The sequence below is a fragment of the Lepidochelys kempii genome, chromosome 1 (genome assembly GCF_965140265.1).
Source record: "Lepidochelys kempii isolate rLepKem1 chromosome 1, rLepKem1.hap2, whole genome shotgun sequence".
Lineage (NCBI taxonomy): Eukaryota > Metazoa > Chordata > Testudines > Cheloniidae > Lepidochelys > Lepidochelys kempii.
In genome coordinates, this window is record NC_133256.1 from 341,511,876 (window position 1) to 341,532,277 (window position 20,402).

At 48.1% G+C, this 20,402-nt stretch overlaps 1 protein-coding gene across 7 annotated transcripts in view; it reads right to left on the bottom strand.

Annotated features, from left to right (window-relative positions):
- PFKFB3 (6-phosphofructo-2-kinase/fructose-2,6-biphosphatase 3) overlaps window positions 1-20,402 on the bottom strand; it is a 101,235-nt gene that overhangs the window by 39,336 nt on the left and 41,497 nt on the right. For 6 of the 7 annotated variants that reach the window (XM_073328838.1, XM_073328843.1, XM_073328840.1 and 3 more), the window contains exons 2-13: window positions 12,101-12,226; window positions 11,399-11,495; window positions 10,452-10,518; window positions 9,725-9,799; window positions 9,128-9,184; window positions 6,001-6,125; window positions 4,146-4,353; window positions 3,739-3,885; window positions 3,056-3,160; window positions 1,300-1,429; window positions 521-583; window positions 216-280 (exon numbers count right to left, since the gene is read on the bottom strand). In XM_073328838.1, the coding sequence (XP_073184939.1) occupies window positions 216-280; window positions 521-583; window positions 1,300-1,429; window positions 3,056-3,160; window positions 3,739-3,885; window positions 4,146-4,353; window positions 6,001-6,125; window positions 9,128-9,184; window positions 9,725-9,799; window positions 10,452-10,518; window positions 11,399-11,495; window positions 12,101-12,226 (1,265 nt within the window). The remainder of the gene's footprint in view (window positions 1-215; window positions 281-520; window positions 584-1,299; window positions 1,430-3,055; window positions 3,161-3,738; window positions 3,886-4,145; window positions 4,354-6,000; window positions 6,126-9,127; window positions 9,185-9,724; window positions 9,800-10,451; window positions 10,519-11,398; window positions 11,496-12,100; window positions 12,227-20,402) is intronic. The other variant, XM_073328839.1, reaches the window with a different exon arrangement.

Below are 20,402 nucleotides of genomic sequence, written 5' to 3' on the forward strand. Positions count from 1 at the left end.
GGGAAGCACCTGAAGGCAGGTTGGGGGTTTTAGGGTCTTTAATTTCTGAAGCCTCCTCATCTGCCTGCAACTCCTGCAGCCGGTTCTCAAATGGCTGCTCATGGTGCCCAGCCCAGCGATCCCCAACCCCCAGCCCCTCTTGAAGTCCTTGTTGCAGGCTCACATTAGGAGGAAGGAGAGAGAGTGACAGAGATCTAAAGCAAAGCACAACTCACCTCTGTCTGGTCTCTGTGGGTGTTCACCGCTTCGACGTTCAGACAGATGGACTCCACTCGGCAACCTGCAGTGAGAAGCGAGAGACCGTGAGCAATTGATGGTTCCTCGTTACTTTAGGGTAGAGCCCAAAGGCCTCCGTTAGGATCAGGGACCCACTGCGCTAGGCAGCGTACAAACACACAGGAAGAGCGCTCCAGTCCTGCCCCAAAGAGCCTACAATCTAGCCTGAACCAAGGTGTAACCATCAGCAAACACTTCACCCAACCGCGCTAGCCAGCGCGCCAAGGGAAAACGTTCCACTTACCATAGGCCACAGGTGTCAGCTTCAGCACCGTGTGAAGGGGGCATTTCAGGTAGGGCATTTCAGCTGGAGGAAGGGCAAACAAGGGGGGGAGGGGAGGTTAGTGACAGCACAAGTGGCAGAGTCCCGTCTGCAAATGGGTTTGTAGATGTATGGACCGACTCGGTAGAGGCCGGTGGGACTCCCCGTGTATAACTTAGCACACTGCCTAGGTCACGCGAAGCACAGGCAAAACAAGGGTCCACCCAGGGCTCCTCTCTACAGCTGGCCCAACGCCCCTGGCTAGTTCCAATCTCCCACTTCAGCAGTAGGCCGGACTGGGAGACTGAATGCCCCCTCCTCGGCAACTTGGGGACTCCTCAGGCCGACCCTGGAGCTCACTTGGTGGTGCCAGGGTTCCAAAAGATGTTCAGAGGAATGACACTGCAGCAGCCCAGAAGCTGGAGCAGGGACCAGCAGCACAGGAGAGGTCCTACACTCTCAGTGACCAGCCCACCGCATGATACAGCAGGGGCTCAGGCTGGTGCAATTCCACTTAAAATACCACGAGCGTCATATGGCCCAGTCTTTGCAGACACAGAACTGTGTGCACCAAGCAGCACTCCCAGCACCATCCAACTTCGAGAACTCCTTGGAGGAGCGTGTGCAAGGAATCCCTTTCTCTCTGAGCTTCTGTAAAATACCCCCATCCGCCCTCCCCTGGCAGCCCAATGTAGAGCAGCCGGAAGCAACATGGGACCCAACTGCCTCCGGCTAAGACTGCCGGGGTGTGTGTCACATACCCGCGCTCTTGTCTAGGAAATAAGCCAGAAGGCACCGCATCACAGCCTGGTGACAGATCACGAGGACGTTCTCCTGCCTCTCCAGCTCCATGATGACTGGCTCCAGGCGCTGCACCAGATCTTGGTATGACTGCAAAATAAGTAGAGCGAGAGATAAATTCAGAGCACAGTCAGGAATTACAAGGAGTCAAAAGCAAAACCACCGTTTTGATCCATCTACTGAGTTCATGCTTTAAACCAAGGGAACCCCCCAAAGCTCCTGGAGTTTGGAGCTGTACCCACGGCTTACAGGACAAAAGCAGCTGGAACACTGTTGAAATGATGCTTTACATGAGGTCTGTAATAAGAGGTGTTTCCTTCTCCTACTGGATTCTTTTAAACTAGACATATTCACAACCCTCCTCTCCTACTATACAGAAGAATCACCACCATCATTTGAGATCCACCCAACCTTTCCACAATGCCAGCTAGAGTTTGCCTGGAGTTTGTGCCCTTCTGCTTAAGCAGATCTGTTCTGAACCTTGATCTCTCCGCTCAAAAATGAATTTAGCTTTGGTGAAAGGTTCTAAATCAAACAGCCTTACAGACTGAGGTCTTCCATCTAGTCAGAGTACAGGAGGCAGAGACAGTGCGAGATCCCCCACACCGCCAACCTGTTTTAACTCTGAATGATAGGGACCACCCTCTACGAATCAGGAAATAGTTTTGGCTCAGTGGAACATCTGGTCCTTGGCTTCTCTGCAGAGACTGCCAGCATGGTGGCCATCTACCCACTAGGAATTGACTTTCAGTCACGAGTAATATGGATTTGAACAGGTGAACTTGTGGCAAAAGGCTCTATGGCCCATTAGCCACCCCTTCCAAGTAATTTCAGCAGTTCTCTAAAATGAACACACCACATCTCATGACAGAACACTAAACACAAGGTCACTTCTCTGCTCTGGTATTGGGAGGAGAAAGAACCTCAGCAACAGACAGACTTCTGCTTTCATATCTGCACTGGATACTGGAAGGGTTTATTAAGCTACATGGAGTTTTCGAGGATAATGAATATCTATGTTTCAGAAGCTTGTTTTTCTACAAGAGCCATATACTCTGGAGAACAGAAACAAGAGTGGTAGCTGGTGGGAATTTTAGCCCCTACAGTCAATATTACGCACATCACTATTCCATAACTTTGAAATCCACAAGCCTGTATTTTTCCAGGAGCTGGTGGATATTCCTCATACATCTTTATCTTTATTCCATGGCACTGAACTAAACTCCCATGTCAATGAACACAAATCACTTCATCACCCGCTAAAAACATACCATCAGCTCACTCCCCCAGTCAGCAGAGAGCTCTGGAGAAATGCTACCATCAGCCTCAGGAGGGTGCCTTAGGGCAGGGCAGTAAAGAGAACTCCTTTGGGATGGAAGATACTATTTTACATTAAATATAGGGCCAGATTCAGATACCTTTGCTCAGGTTAAGCAGCACCTTATGCCTCGAGCGGTCTTGATGAAATCAACGGGACCACCCAACAACTTGACGAAGGTATCAGAACTAGCCCATTAAAATTTGACAAGCGCCCAGATGGGGTCAGCACTCACATCTAGTTACCGCTTTGACTCAAAGCACTCAGAAAGCCTAGACTGACCCATTCCTTTTCTGCCCTCTAGGTTGGATGCAGTGCAGAAGGGTATACGGGTATGATAGGAAAGTATGTGGCATTTTAGACCAGTCACGTCCCAGAGGGTTTCTCTGCAGACATACCTCTCCAGAAGGGTAGCGGTAATAGTACTTGTCCTGATCGCGTAAAGCATATTCCTCCGGGTGCTGCGCCTTGATCTCTTCGTAAGTCATCTCTTCACATACACCCTGCGGGAACAAGACATCCCCCAAAGTTATTTACTGGGCTTCAGACAACAGAGCTGCAGGTGCCAACCAATGCAGGTACCAGGCAGCCTTACGGCAAACCCTTCTCCTGCACACAGAGAATAGACTGCACTTGAGCCCCTAAGAATTCAGCCGTACAGTGGCCCCAGTGGCAGCAATGTTAAATCAGTAGGTTAGAGACAAAAGCTAACAAGCTCTTTGGCAGCACCGCATTTGCTGCCAAAACCAGGCCGGGAAACAATACTGCCTCTTTACGTCTCTGGAGAGGTTTGATGTCACTGCTTGGGAAATGTCAGCAATGGCTGTCAGAGCTAGGCACGGAGTCAGCTTCCCCCACTTAGCACTTCCACCGCACCTCGGTCCTGGCCCTCCCCTTCCCATGCTCGCTATTACAGCTCCAGCCTCTCCTGGACAAAACCAGCCGAGCTGGCCAGGTCACAGTGTGTTGGAGCGGGCAAACCTTGCTTCCACTGTGACATTTGGGCAGAGGTGGAAGGCCAGTGCCCTCACTGCTCCACTCAGTGAGAGTCAGCAATTAGTAAGCCAGTTAAGATGCTTACAGCATCGATTTCGTTGAGCGCCTTCCACTGTTCATAGGGCAGCTTGAGGGCTTCCGCCGTTTGAATTGTCCTCTTGAGTTGGCTGGTCCAGATTTTGAGGTCCTTCAAGTTCTGCTCCTCAACAAATTTGTTCAATGCGCTGGCAAACTAAAGGAGATAAAACACAAAGGGTGGTTACTGAACCTCTGTTACCCAGGGCTTCCAGATGGTCCTGCTTAATTACCCCTGATTTCAGAGGAGCTCATTTAGGTACCGGTAGTGCACTGAAATGTTGCCAATTCGGAAGACACATTCAGGCCTACACCAAGTATATATATCTGATGCCACCTTGTCTCACACACGGCATATTACACAACCAGGGGCTTGCTCCCACTTGCCCAAATACAAGAGGGATATTGTTCCCCTACCTTCTTGCCCCTATTGGAGAGTCCACAGTCGCCGCCAATCCTCCCTTTGAGGTTGAATTCACTCTCGCCGTGTCGACACAGATAAATGGTGCGTGGCTGGACGTGGATGTTCATTAGGTAATAGACAATCCTGCTCTGGATGTGATCCTGGACCCTGTTCACCAGGAACCTCCGGCCAACATCGATCACTTTGATCAGAGACACATCCCTGCGGAAAACACAGCAAGGAGCAGTGGAAACATGAATCAAAGGCAACTCTCGAGAATAAATGTCAAGGGGATATAATCCCCATGTTAAAAGGATTTGCTGCAGGGGTATTCCATGGTAGCTGTAAGGCTTTCCTTTGAAACCACTGCTACATTGAGACTGGCCAGGTGATCTCCATTTTCCTTGTTCCATTAAAAAAAGATTAAATAAGATTATTCTGACTCCAGGCCCACGGCTGGTAGCTAGCACAAGCCTCCATTGTACGAGAGATCTGGGATGAGGCAGCATCCCCCATGTGGCTTTCACACCTCGGGACAGCTGAGATTGACAGCACACACTGAATGACTGACTACACTGAAACCCTGAAGGCCCAGAGAAAGCCACCTGCTGCCCCACACCAGGTGCAGAAAGTCATAGGATAATGGAGGAGTTACTCATGGTAAAAAAAAGTGTTCCCAAATGGAGATGCAGAGGAGATAAATATTGCAGCACTGCAATATTTATCTGACTGACTCTATCCAGAATCACTTAGGATGACTACGGCCTCCTGGGTGTCTGCTCTGGCTGGAGAGTTGATTACGGTAGGGGACGGTTTCCTCCCAGGGCTCGCAATATTACAGAGCTTTGATGGGATAATGTCAAAAGGTTCACAGAAGTACCCCAAATCTCAGCTGCCCCTCCAAAGTTCTTGGGTCTGGAAACCAGCCTGAAAGCCTCAAAAGATCAGCACATGCTGCTTCTGGTCGGCCCAGAAATTGCATGTAAAAATTTCCGCAGGATGTTCTGGTCCTCTGGTTCCATGCTGGAGCCACAACGCATAAAGGATGGTGAAAAAGCCCACATCTTCTTGGTTCTCCAATAGAGGCTTGAGTTTAGAATGAGAGCTTGGGGCTCGCTCTTAATTTTATTGTAATACAGGGGTGGGCAAACTTTTTGGCCCGAGGGTCACATCCGGGCATGAAACTATATGAAGGGCCGGGTAGAGAAGGCTGTGCCTCCCCAAACAGACTGGCCCCTATCTGCCCCCTCCCACTTCCCACCCCCTGTCTGCCCCCCTCAAAACTCCCAACCCATCCAACCCCCCCAACCTGCTCCTTGTCCCGCGACGGCCCCTTCCCGGGACCTCCCACCCCAACTGCCCCCCGGGACCCCACCCCCTATCTAACCCCCCCGCTCCCTGTCCCCTGACTGCCCCCCATCAAACCTCTGTCCTATCCGACCGCCCCCCCCCCCCAACTGCCCCCTGACTGCCCCCCAGGACTCCCTGCCCCTTATCCAACCCCCCGGCCCCAGCCCTATTACCATGCCGCTCAGAGCAGCATGTCTGGCCGCCACGCTGCCCGGCCAGAGCCAGACACGCTGCCGTGCTGCCCTACATGAAGGGCAGCCCCGCAGCCCAGAGTACTGCCCTGCGGCGGCGTGGCTGCTGGGGAGGGGCCGGGGGCTAGCCTCCTGGACCAGGAGCTCAGGGGCCAGGCAGGACAGTCCTGCGAGCCAAATGTGGCCTGCGGGCCGTAGTTTGCCCACCTCTCTTCTAATAAATTCACTTTTTCAAACAGACACTGAAATACAGATCTATATTTTATTACCCTTTTCTTCCAAGACAAATCACCTCCAAGCCAAGCTCTTTCAAAGCAAAACCCCTTACCTGTCATAGTTATCTGGGTCAAGCGGCTGGTAGCTGGCCTGGTAACAATTGATTCTCTTCATAAAGTCTTCCATGGCATCTGCTGAGTTGCAGTCCCTATAATCTGGGCTAGACAATTTAACTTCCTGCAGGAACACAGAAAGCAAATCAGTGAGTCATCAGAAAGCTTTCTGTACAGACAAAAGCTAGCATCTCAGTCAATGACAGTGCAAACACGATATGTCTTGGAACAATCAGGCTGTTCTAATATCAGGTGTCAAAAGCCTTCCAAGAGCCACGTACAAAGAGTCCACTTACAACTGGAATTTTGGCATTATAAAAGAAGTAAGAACTAATGGTAAGTGTAAGGTGGGTAAACGCATGGCTGCAGCATGTATCTTGGGTTACCATTTCCTCTCAGAATCAAAGGCTACCCAGCTCAAGTGTTTCTCAGTGATTTAGCCTCAATATTTTGTTGCCAAGAAAAGAGAAGCGAGTCCGGTGACAGTCACAGCTCCCTAACAAGTTGGCTGAACACACCCATACTAAGGGAAAAAAATAAACCATCCAACTACTTGTAAAGAGAACCAGTGATGTCTACGTGGTTAGAGTGGAACATGGGAAGCAAGTGACCTTAGGCAAGATAGTTGTACAGCATGGAGCAGAATGAGGTCCTAATCCATGAATACCTACTGCATTATAAATAATGTAAATGTTCTGTGCCTCAGTTTCCCCATCTGCGTAACGGAGGTAATAGTACTTTACTTCCTCCCCCGGCCTCATTAATTAGCATTTGTGAATTGCTTTAGGATCCTTGGATGACACATGCGGTAAGGCCACAATGTTATCATCCAACATTTATTCTAAGTTTCTGATGCTGCAGCACCAAGCTTTGGCATTGCAGCTAACAGTGTTGGTGTTGCAATTACATCAAACTCGCTGACCCTACAATGGCTTACACATGTCAGTAATATGGAAGCCAATGCAACACCTCATGTAAGTAAAGTGTGTGCAGAACTGTTCGCAGGATCGGGGCCTTGTGTCGTTGCTGTCATTACTACAATTTATTTTCTTATATGGCACCTGAGCACTAACACACTGTTAATCTGTAATGTCCGGTGAAGCAGAAACTGACATACATGTAGGAGCCAATTTTATCTCCAGTCACGTCCTCATTAATTAACTTGAAGGGAAGTTATTGATTTGTGTAAAATAAGGTGTACGCTATCCATAGAGATAAGAAGGAAAATAACCAAATCAAGAGTTAGGATAGAGAGAGAGAAATCTGGTCCGCTCCAAGGTTTTGCCCATGGAGACCAAACTCCCACTGAACTTCTTCACAGGAGCTGTGCTTGTATGAGGGTGACAAGATGGGCCCCATTCAAGTGTAGGATGTTCCCAGGTGCACCCTTATCTGTCTGGATGTAACTCAACACTGTGTAGGTAGCAAGTACCATTAAGGGAATTCTATGGAAAGGGGAGATATGAGTCATCTTAATCTGTGGTGACACCAGACACCAATACAAGACAAACCCATGCCCTAAAACCTTGTCACCTAGGAACAAACACCATTTGAACTCTTGGCATCCAGCCAATGGAGTCTGAGGTGCTGTAAAGTGACTTGGAAAGTTGTGATGTATAACTGGAGATAAGATTGGCAGTTGGAACAATGCCTCGTAACAGGTTAGCAGGGAAAGTGAATTTTCATTAAAGAAACAAAAAAAAAGCCCCTCTCTGCTCTGGCCAACCCTAAGACAGGGGGTCACCTCTTCTGACACAGGCACAGGCAGGGCAATACATCAGAAAGACAGTTTCTCAAGAAGGAAGTTGCATGCCATTAATGTTTCTTCCCTAGCTAAAAAAACATGCACAGTGAGGCCTGGGTTACTGTCTTTTCTTGTGCATCTGTTTAATAGCAGACCTTTAGTAAAGTTTTCAAAAAGCACAGAAGTGACTTAGGAGCCTAAGTCCCACTGACTTTCACTGAGATTTGGGCTTCAAGGTCATTTTTGAAAACGGGATTTATAATCCAGCCACTTAAGCACATTTGTTATTAAGTTATTGTGACAAAGTGGCAATATTTTGTAATATTTTTATGAGTCATACGTGTGCCTCAGTTTCCCCCATACTTTGGATTGCTACTAAGTAGTGGGAGAAGGATTAAGTTCGCTCTCAGGGCAGACTACAAAATATAGATGTGTGTCACCTCTGTCTGGGTAGAACAATTAGAGTCATTAAGAAACTGGCTGAAACCAGCCCAGATCTACAAGGGGTCCAGAAACACAATGCAAGCTCCAGTGACTCATAACGTGAGTCTCACCAGCAGGAAGCTCCGGCCAGGGGGGTTGTGAACTCAGCATGATCCTGCCTGGAGAACAAAGGACAGACATGACCAGCAGGGGATAAGAGATGGCTTCTGGAAGAAGCTCGGGGCTTGGAATGGACTGAGGAAGGAAGTCAACGAGAGAAAGAGCTTGAAAATGGAGTTCACCAGAGCTTGGCTGGTGAATTGTGGCTTGACCAGGATGGACTACCCTTTAACCTTCATTTCTCTGTGCTAACCTAAGAACTTCCAATGTTGTGTTCCACTTGACTAATAAACCCTGCTCTGTTTTGAAAATGCTGTTTGGGGGTGGTACTGCAAATACCAGCTGGGGTGCATCAGTCCTTGAAGAGAATACACATCTCTACCAGGAGTCTACCTCCGTTGGACTTGCTGAGCAGAGCAGGGCTGCTGGAGCCCAGTAGCTCAGTCTAGGAGGCCATGAAGCAGTGTGGCCTTCTCTGAAGGAACAGTGAGACCCCCATAGCCGGGGGGGGAGGGGGTCCTGGCACACTGCAGGGCTTCCTCCAAGAGACTGTTCAAAAGCTGAGGTATGGCAGTACGTATTAAAAGAACGGGGATTGGGAGCACAGAAAAGATTGAAAGTGACGGCTGTATTCAAACGCTTTTGCATAGTCCTGAAGTGGCTGATGCCAGACAGTCTTTACACACTTTCTGCCCCGAGACAGATAAAAACTAAAAATCCTCAGCTGGTGTAAATTATCCCAGTGCCGCTGAAGTACAATAAGCAGATCACCAGCTAGGGTCAAATACAATCTGTGCACATACAGGATTTAGAAATAGTTAATAGCTTTCCATTCTCACCATAACATTGGTGGCAACCACGGATGGGTCATTGCAAACAGATTCAATGAAGAACACCTGGAAGACAAGGCAAACGCCAGTTGAAGATTGGCAGTGAAACATAGGGAGTTTATTACATCCAGCCTGATGTCTCCTCTAACCACTTCATGCAATTCGGAGTAGACTGTTTCAAAACTATTTTCTAATCCACCATATGGCAGAAAGTTTCCCCTCTCACCAGCTCATCTATTTTATTCTCCTTGGCTTGGAGATCTTAGGGGGGAGTAGGGTGGAAATGTTCTTATGCTTGGTTCCCTGGGCTCTGGAAACCCAGGGTCAATTCCCTGCTTCACCACAGACTTCCTGTGCGACCCTGAGCACTTAGGCCCAGATCCTCAAAGGTATTTAGACTCCTCACTCCCAAGTTAGGCAACTAAATACTTTCAATTGAGGACCTGGGCCTAGGGCCTAAGTCTCTCTGTGCCTCTGTTTTCCCATCTGTAAAACAGCACTTCCCCATCTCAAAGGGGTGTTGTGAGGCCTGAGAGATACTCAGATACTATGGTAACGCAGGCCATGTAAATACCTTAGATAGATAAAAGTCTGGTGTATACTGACCTTGAACCCATTTTCTTTGGCAAAGTTTAAGACCATTCCTCTTCTCTCCCTTGTTGTGTTGGTAGCATCAAAAACCTATACAATAAAAATGCCAGGGCGGTCATCTTCAGGGGACATTTAAATAGCTTTCGGGGGAGGGGAAGAGGGGAATATTGTTTGACAATATATTTGCTGGGGTTTAGAATCAGAAAAAAAAAGTAATAAATTCATCACTTAAGGCAGTATTCAGTTCTAAGCCTTTCTATCTTAGAACAAAACCATGGCAGTAAAAACCTTCAGAAGGCAAGTAAGGGAGCAAAAGGGATCCTGTGGATTTAATGGAGTGTGCAAGGAAGGATGGTCTTAAGGCACTGAAGTTGTGGGTTCAGTTCCTGGCTCTCCCACCACAAACTTCCTTTGTAGCCTTGGTCAAATCACTTAATTCCTCAGCCTGTTTTCACCCTACAGGCAGCAGGTAGAATACTCATAGGGAAGCTGTGAGGAAGACTTTGTTCAGGTTTGTGAGGCTCTCGATACTGTGGTGATGGGAGCATCTAAGGAAAACAGAATCTGAAGTCCTGTAACGATGGGAATGGCCTCTTCCCCCAGGCACTGTTCCAGTGTGTAGAAGACGGGCCGCAGGATGGAGTTTCACTGGGGGACTGTCTCAGCACACACTGACAAGGGAGTATTTTGAGGATGGAAAGAGGCCTCTTGTTTCAACTAGCAGACCCCTATCTGAACTTACCGCGATCTGGCCACCTTCCTCCGACAGGTACAACTTGACGTCTCTCAAGGCGGCTAAGGCACATTGTCTGTAGCAGAGGAAGAGAGAGATGTGTTTCTTAAGTAATTAGAGATGCTTGTAAGACCCAGTGGATTGGTCCTAAAGAAGAAGCCTTAAAGTTCCAACTCCTCCTAACCTTCCCACAACCCACAACTCCTGGTATGTGCAAGGACTGACATCCCCTGATTGACGGTCCGGAGCTGTGCGGCCAAAAGCCCCTGTTCTGGCATTTACCGCGAGGCCACTGGCAAGTGGCTTCACATCCATGAGGTTTGCCCATTTTGCAGATGGGGACCCCAATCCTGATTTCCTGTGAGCGCCTGGTTAGATAACAGCTATAGCGCTCTGTGAACATGCAGCCACTCTGCAGGCTAAATATTATTCAACACCTCAATGGACAGTGGGTGGCCTTGCACTTTCTGGTGGCTCTGACAAGCTAAGAGGGAGCTGCACTCCGCTTTCTCACCACAGAACCACAAACCAGGAACGTCAATAGCCTGGCCTGGGGCGGGGGAATCCCTGGGCTCCAAGGACGATTCTCTCAGGGCTCGCTTTTCAGAAGTGCGGAGCCCCCTCAAAAGTTCAGCTGAAGTCAAAGGGAGCTGTGGGTGCTCAGCACATCTGAAAAAATCAGGCCCGAAGGCTCAGATCATCAAAGGGAACTAGTGCCTAAATCCCTTTCAGGATCCGGGCTTAAGCCCTGAATGAGAAACCGACAGAGAAGCTGGGTGGGGGTGAGGCAGCAGGGGAAATGTTAAGAGACCGGGTCGGATCGTGCTTCCAGTTACACTGCTCTAACTCCAGAGAAATTCTCTTCAAATCAGGGGGAAGGGTTAAATCCAATTTACAGCAGATTTTGGCTCAAAGAGAACGGGCGGCTTAACGGAACAAGACAACAGCAAACTTACTTCCGGACATTCATGCCCTCCTCGTTGTCGGGGCGGAAGAAGTCATAGGAGCTGTAATGCTTCACCGCCTCCCGGCGATACTCTCCCACGTTGAAAACTGCAAGGTGAAGGCAGGCAGCATTGGAAAGGGGACAGGTGGTATGTCCCATACACAGCTCAGCAGGCTCCAGGAGGAGCACGACAGTATGTACGGGAATCCATCCAGAGACTGGCAGGAAAAGGGTTAACCCTCTCTCTCTCTAACACCCGCACTACGAAAATAGCATCTCCAGCAGACATTCTCCAGGGATCCCAGCGACAAGGGTGTCAAACATGGCTGGGCCCAACAGCCCACTGCAAGGAGCTTCTGGCAAGTGCCCACACTCTCTGGACAGATCCGAGAGCCAGATTCACCCTTGGAGGAGGAGGCGCAAAAGGCTTTGGGAAATCCCTCATACAAGCCCTTTCGATAAACAAACCAAATGGGCTTGGCCCCCTCGGCGAAAAATTAACATCTCTGTAGCATCTCATCACTGGCAGGGGTAGGGGGCAGGCAGAAGCCACCATGCAGTCAGGATCCCCTCCCAAGGATCTCTCTCCCAGATGGATACAGAAGAGGGAGATCCTGTCAGGCTCAATCCATTGGAGTGTTTAACTCCACAGTCACGTCCCCAGTGGACCAGGGCACATATCTTCTAGCAGGAACCAGGGCTGGGGCCTCACCTTTTGTTGGGACGCCAATCCAATTGAGGTAGCGAGTCAGCTTCTTGGAGATATAGGTCTTCCCCCGAGCTGGAAGGCCAACCATAACGATCACAGTGGGGGAATTGGTAAGCTGCGGCCCGCAGGCTACAATGAGGGGAGAAAACACACAAGCAGCCATTATAATCCCTCAGCATCATCCCTGCGAGGTTTGACAAAGCAGGCATCAGGGCGCTTACTACTGCTCCAACATCCCCTCAGTACATCGACAGCAGGAGGAAATCTAATACCTCCCTCTTTAGTCTTCCTTCTCCCCACCAGAACAACTGGCGCCAGGCACTGAAGCCTCGAGTCTGCAAATTTGCTGACTCATTTTTGCAACAGGATCTGCTGAATGAACATGTCAGACTGAGCAGAGACGGGCAGCAGACAGCTCTGGGGTCACTGGGTAACGAAGCCTGATGCAGTGGCCTGACGAAACCAAGCAATACTTGAGACGTCACCTCTGTGACCTACAGTGCATGGGAAGTGGAAATCGTTAACTGACTATGAATGCACCCCTCTTCCCCTAAGCACTGACGTACCGGGAGGGAAGGCAGACAGTCTTACAGATGAAGCTCAATATTAGAAGACATGGTTCGACACCCAGCTCTACCACAGGCTTCCTGCATGACCTTGGTCAAGTCACATCACCCCTCTGTGCCTCAGTTTCCCCATTTATAAAATGAGGACAATAATACCTCCCCCACCTCACAGGGACACTGGTGGACTACTTCAATAAAGAGCTAGGGGAATTCAGGCTACAATGGTATGATTCATTATGTTTGGTTTGCTGGTTTGAAACACAAGATATTTCTCCTCAGAACCTGGTTCCCAGAAGCGTTACTCAGTGTCCGAGCTCTTCGGGACTTTAAGGGGCCGCCTCCTGCATATGACTTTCCAGCAATCTAGACCGTCTTCTATACAAGTGGTTAGTTCACTGGGATTCAAAAGGCGCTGACTGAAGCTGGTCCAACTGGTGCCAGCTTCATTTCTAGGCCTGCCGTAGCAGCAAGGAGTTCACGGATCACACGTGCCCGAGCAGAACGGGCACCTGGCTAACGCTCTCTGCTGCTGCCACGGCCAAGATGGCATCGCGCACAGGCGAGGGCATTCTGGAGTTGGGTGATTACAGCATCAACTTGCAGGCGGATGGGGTCAAGTTAAACCACTCCCAGTCCCCACTTTGTGACTTTGCTTCCTTACTCCACTCCCACAAGACTCAAGTGTTCTTGAAGTCCTTTCACAAGGAGGTGCTTGGGAGCACGGTGTCCTGAACATCCCAGGGACACAGGGAAGTGTAAACGTGCTTCACTGCAAGTGACTTTCTCACTGAAATGGCCTTTAGTTACTTCACTCCTGTAACAGAGTGCAAAACTGGTGCTCACAAATGCAAGGCACAGCAACACTAGCCAGACCTAGGCATAGGGCAGGCCTTGCTCAGACTTCTTTCCCCACTCAGCAAATATACCTCCATTGGGTCCTGCAGAACCGCCCTGCCCATTCTAGTCCTGTCTGTCTGTGCTCAGGAAGAGATCCAAATTAGGTACTGGATTTATGATGCGGAAAAAAATCCATGAAAGACTAAGATGTGACTGCTGCACTTAAACTTGCAGACATGACTGCAGGTCTCTAAAGCCCTGAAAGAGAAGGCTATAAACCCACTGGACAGTCCCTTCCAACCAGCTTTCTTAGAATGAGTGACAGCTTTTAACTTAACACAGACATGCAACTGACCACCCCCTTGAGCTTGAAAAAGGACAGAAATAGAATGATACACATTAGCTGCAGAGCTGTGGCCATTCAGAAAGTGACATTTAAGAATGAAATGGTCCATTACAGCCTCCACCGCTTACCACGTGTATAGAAAGCTATTTTGAAGCAGGTACTTTTTAAAATTTAAAGCCCGACCTGTGTCAATGGATTGAAATTCAGTTCAGAGAGGATATGAGTAAAACCACTGACACAGCAGCAGGTTAACTGTTAAAATAAAGATCCATCCTCTTTTAACCTAATTACATGACCAAAAAGTAGCAAGGATTCTGAGCCAAATTTCTCTCATATTTAGACATCTCCACCCCCAACAAGGTCTTAGAGTCCCGCTGCTCCACAAGGGAAGAGAAACTCATAGGACATGCTCCTAAACCTCAAAGGAAAGGACTGACACTTACACCAAGTATAGAAAAATGCAAGAAAGGATGACAGCTGTCATTGATGGCATAACAGAATCTGGATTATAGTTGCGTTCCTTAATGCTACTTGGCATCCCACATGCAAAACCTCCTGGTCTTCATGCTAAGCATAAAAAGAGCCTTAAGTAAGAGTCACCCATGGACAACTCAGAGTGAAGTTATCTGCAGTCGTCATTTTTATACACAAGCCTTTCACGGACATTTTCCCTCCATTCCTTACACACTGATAGTTCTGCCTAGTTTGTCAGCCTCATCAAGTTGCAGTGGGGGAGGTTTAGGTTGGATATTAGGAAAAACTTTTTCACTAAGAGGGTGGTGAAACACTGGAATGCGTTACCTAGGGAGGTGGTAGAATCTCCTTCCTTAGAGGTTTTTAAGGTCAGGCTTGACAAAGCCCTGGCTGGGATGATTTAACTGGGAATTGGTCCTGCTTCGAGCAGGGGGTTGGACTAGATGACCTTCTGGGGTCCCTTCCAACCCTGATAGTCTATGATTCTATGATCAGAATGGCATGCAAGGAGCGAATGTCTTTTGTGATTACAGCAACAAAAATAAACGTAATAACCACATAGAATGAAGCTGAGTATTGTGCACGCAATAAACAGGACTCCGATCTCATCCGGCGGCATCCGATCAATCTGGATCATGTGATTTGCTGAACCCCACCAATAGTTTTGGATAGTGCAAGCAAGAGGCAGATTGCTGAAAGGGAAGGGGGATGGGACTCGTCTCAAACTCGATTTGGGAGTCGCAGCCAAATTTAAGGGGTGTCGATTCCTTTCAGTGTCTACGTAAATTCCTGTGCATCTAGATCAGGACAGATTTCTACCGCCTTGCATCCAAAAAAAACCCCTAAAGCTATTGGAAAAAGGACAGCCTGGTACAAAATTATAGCAACAATGAAAAAGACCGATTATATCCTTGAGTCATTCCTCTTGCCAGTGCCTGATATAGCTAGCAGAGGACTGGATCTTAGCCAAGAGGGGGTCAACACTGAAAAAAATCCAAGAATGACAGAATGGTTAACTTTAATTAAAAAAAAAACAAAAACCTACACACAAGTTTTTCTTGTGCTAAGGAAAAAAAAATTAAGCAGGTCTTAAAAGACTCCAGTAAAATGCTAAAGCAAATCTGAAAAGAAAAATTAATTGGAGGGTCTGTTCAGCCTTCCTCTCCTGAATTACCATCTCGACTCTGGGGTCTGCAGGGCAGGATTAAAGGAGAGTTCCCCCAACTTTCCCATTTGAGCTCACCCAATCAGGGCTGCAGCTATTACAAGAGATTAGGGTGACCAGACAGCAAGTGTGAAAAATTGGGACGGGGGTAATAGGAGCCTATATAAGAAAAAGACCCAAAAATCGGGACTGTCCCTATAAAATCGGGACATCTGGTCACCCTACAAGAGATCCCCAATCCCAGACCTCAGGGCAGCATTGCAGGTGTTTCCCCATCTCTACACTCACACCAGCACTGCTGAAGTCTCACCATTGGCTAGAGAGGGTGAGAGATGAAAGAAGAAACTTAATTTGCTCCCTTCCCCCACAGCAGAAAAAAGATCCACAACCCTGAGCCAAGAGGAGTTTTGCCAAGCGTGCTCGACATTAAAAATAAATAGATACTTGAACAGAGAAGGGAACTGGACTGTTCGCTCCACTAAATATTTCATTATTCTTATACTCCAGTTAATTAAATCTGACCCTATAAGGATGACCATGCACATACACACAGGCAAATCTGCAAATCTGCGGGTCTGATCCTCAGAGGTCCTGGAGTCCGAGCACACACACTGCTCCCACTGACTTTAATGGGAGTTGCAGGAGCAGAGCATCTTCATTTGGAAATTTTTCCCTCAGATGCATTTTAAGGAAGGTCTATAAACTCAGGATTGGGGAGAGTCTCCTAAAGAGAAGTAGCAGCTGGGAATTGTATGTGTGCTTCCTTGTTAAGAACCTGATCTAAAGTCCACCAAAGTCAGTGAGAGTCTTTCAGTGACGTTTACGGGAACTCAATGAAAAACCTGGAAAGGTGCAAACCATGGAGCACATAAAATGAACCAAAGATTCAGCTAATCCTTTCTGGCCTCCACTAAAAATAATACATATTTCAGTGTAACCAAAACCAAGTTCCAACTGTAAAGAGGATTCAGCGAGGATCTTTAGAAGCACAAAAATGAGTGCAAACATTTCCCAATGTACCATGATATTCACCAAACTGTGTGAGTGGGGAGATCTCCTGCTACTACCAACCTGAGTTTAAAATAGAAAATCCCCCCAATCAATTTTTATTTTTACTATCTAAATAAAGACTAGGAGTACTTGTGGCACCTTAGAGACTAACCAATTTATTTGAGCATGAGCTTTCGTCAGACTAACACGGCTGTTACTCTGAAACCTAAATAAAGACTGTTAGTTTATGCCAAACAGACTGCAAGAATACAAGCTGCAAGATCACGACAAACAACAGAATGACACCGGGTTAGGAGGGGCTGCAAAAAAGGTGTGTGTAATATACCTGTCTAGACTTTTCTACAATGCATATATTTTATAAGAATATATATGCACATGTGCACACAGATTTATAGAGAGAGAGATAAAAACACTTTGGTAAAATTAGTGCATATAGCATTTCTATGGTGCTCTTCAGCATGGTGGGTGCGTGTGTTGGTATGTACTCTGGGACTTGACACCACAGAATTGCTTGCATGCGCACAACACACACAGTATACATATATTAGGTATATAATTGTACACACACACACACACAAAACATATGTAGGTACACATGCATGTTGAGCTAGGATGAAGGAAAAAAAAAGTACCAGCCATGCAACCTCAAATATTCCATGCACACCCCCCCTCTTGTAAAGTGAGTGGCTCTGCCCATTAAGCTGTCTGCAATAACTTGGCTTCACAGACTACGTGAGAGACGTGCAACTTGACAGAAATTTAATGGATCACCATCAAGAGGCGGGAGGAAGGCATCTTTTGACATCCATTCAATCTCTCCTAGCAAGAAGTCAGCCAAGGAGATGAATTTTTCTGCGTGTGTGCATATGAAATAATTAAAGCTGTTGGCCCAGGAAGCTTTTTGATGATGCTTAAAAGAGACACTATCACTCCCTGCTTTCCCTGGGATTACATGCTATTTGCATCAGATAAGAATCTCTATTGTAGCTCAGGATTTGCTCTGCAGTCTGGAGTGATGTTTGTGCTCCTTGTTTTACTTTTATGGAGCAGCTGCGGGAGGGGGGAGGGTCCTTGATGCCCAAATGAATCAAATTAAAGAAGTATATTCCAACAGATTATTAGGAATCACCCCCCAGGGGACCCATTCCATGTTAACACAGAGTAATTACAAACTCCATTATCACATCAACTAGCACTTCCAGGGAAGTCTTGATAAACCAAAATACATCACAAGCTCTCTCTCCCTCAGCAATTGAGGTTGATGACTGTGGAGTACCGAGTATAGGGCCATATCTGTTTTATAAGGATTTCTTTAAAAAGCCAAACACCTAAGTGGAGTACCCTGTAAAAGTCCCATCTGCTAACTATATAGTGAATTTCCCCAGACAGGAGACGTGCTATCCTGCAGAAATCAAGGTCCTGCTGCCACACAGATATGCAGCCTTCTCCATAAAGCTATTTCCTACTCAGTTTACTCTACACAGCTGACTGACAAAGGAAAGCAGGGGGTATCAAATCCCACACGTAGCCCTGTTCTGGGCAGACTGTACCATCTCTGACAGAAACCCAAGGGGTCGGTCTTTTTTTCTTATGCTTTTGCAACACTTGTATAATTTCTCCAGCCAAAAAAATCTCATTTAATTTGACTAGCAAATCCATTGGGAAAATATCACAGAGTTTTCTCTTTCGGACCAGAGGCCACATTTGTTTTCCTTATTTGTTGTAAAATCGCATTGGCATTCAAGACACACACACATCAAGACACACACTCTCTTACATATTTCATAGGCAAGAGAGCCAGCACAATCAGTGGCTGGTTTTTAACCCCAGCTGTTTAAAGGGGCAGTGTTTCTGGTCAAGGGTCACAAATGCACAAGCTACTTTGAAACGATAACACTTAGCTAAAAGACAAGACTAGTATCTCTGACTGCCCGAGTTACTTCTGTATCTTCCCAGAGTGCAGAATACAAGCAATCCTCACCTCACAACAGCAGTATTTGTGCAAAGGTTTCTAGAATGCTTATTTATCAAAGTTATGTGACTTGCATCTTTACAGCTTTGCTTACATATAAGTTGACCGACTCCCGAAAGGTCAAAATTTATATTTGATGCAGCAGCCCCAATATGATTCCGGTGTTTGCTTTTTTATTTTAATTGAATGGTTCTTTTTTTTTTGACCATGAGGCTTTCCATTCATGTCAGTTTTTAAAAAAATCAAATTATGAAGCTAATGTTTCAGCTTTATTATTCACACCACTTATCCCTTTCGCCTCCCTCCTAAGGGATCACAACCCGTCAGTTAACAAAATCAAGTCACTTATGCAGCTCGTTTTGCACATGGAAGCAAAGGTTGAGGGACTTTCCAGCGCTAAGTCTGCTCCCATTGAAGTCAATGGTAAAACTCCAAGCAGAATCAGGCTTTTGACAATCCCAGCCGAAATAAAACATGAGTGAAACGGGTTAACAGCTTGAGTCCTGTGTATCACCCCCCTGTAATCCTACATATAATTTTACAAAATTAGGTGGCATTTGCCAGGCCATCAGTACGTCAGGGGCTCTGAAAGTGGGTTAGAGAGATCAGCATTAGCATCCCCTGATAGGGTGGGTTGTCCTTTCAAATTTCTCTGTATTGGAGGAGCCTATTGGAAGCTAGGTGAAGGCAAACAGACAGGTGACCCACCACTCCGGCAGCAGCCAGCCACCGCCACTTGTCTCATGCTGAGAGAGGAACGCTATAGACTTTAGTTCTTGCTCAAGGCAATGGGACTTTTCAGTGCTACACCAGGGGAGAAACACTTTAATCAGCTCTCCTGGGGGAAGATCGGGGATGGTATGATGTAGTGTTGTTGTAGCCCTGTGAGCCCCAGGATAGTAGAGAGAAGGCGGGTGAGGTAGCATCTTTTATGGGACCAGCTTCTGCAGGTGAGAGACACGTGCTTTGGCGCTTACACAGAGCTCTTCTTCAGGGGATAGTCTATGAGGCTTAATTAATTAATGTTTATAAAGAACTTGGAGAGCCCTTGGTGCAAGGGGCTATAGAGATGCAGATTGGGAGTGCATCCTCTGCAGCTCCTTAACAAAGAGGAGAATTAGGCGCCGGGGTGTCTTTTGGAGGGAGGTGGGATTGCGCCGGGCTCAGATCTCCCTTATGGGGGAAGAAATGGGAACAACGAAGGAGGGAAAATGCGGCACCCATGCTCTCCCCCCTCCCTCTCCCACCCAATCCAGCAAGGCTACCCGTGGGGAAGCCACATCAGCCACCTCCCAGCACTACAGATCCCTGGTCCCGTCCCCTCCAATGCACTGTCGGATGCGGCAAACCCATGGCCACTTCCAGCCTGTGCGTCTCCCCCACCCCACCCCACCCCACCCCGGCACGGCGGAGACACGCGCCAGCAGCAGTCCCCGCCTCCAGCCATGCGTGCAGCCGGAGGCGGCGCGCTGCGGCTCGATCGGGGCTCGGGAGCACTTCGGGTCACCCGCGCGTCCGCCGCCGGCAGCACTGAGGGCGCGGAGACGCGGAACCACGGGCCGGAGACGCGCCCATGCCGGCGCCCAGCTCGCCCGGCGCACCGCGTGCAGCAAACCCCCCCGCCCCGTCCGCGGGAGCTGCGCCTCCCTGCTCAGCCTCACACGGGTGCGCTGCCCCGGGTCAGCCCGTCGGTGCAGACGTGGGAGTATGTTCCTCCCGCCGGAGGGACACACGGGACAAGCGGCCTGTCCAAATACAGGACCGCGCTTGATTTCTCGGGAAACGCCGTTCCCCGGAGCCTGGCCGGTATTCGCGCCTCCGGTGCCCGTTCCCACTGATCTCCAGTGCAATCGTCCGACGCCCCCGTGTACTCTTGCAAACAGCGCCCACGATCCCTTTTAAAATACGGGGTGATGCTCACCCCAAGGGATAAA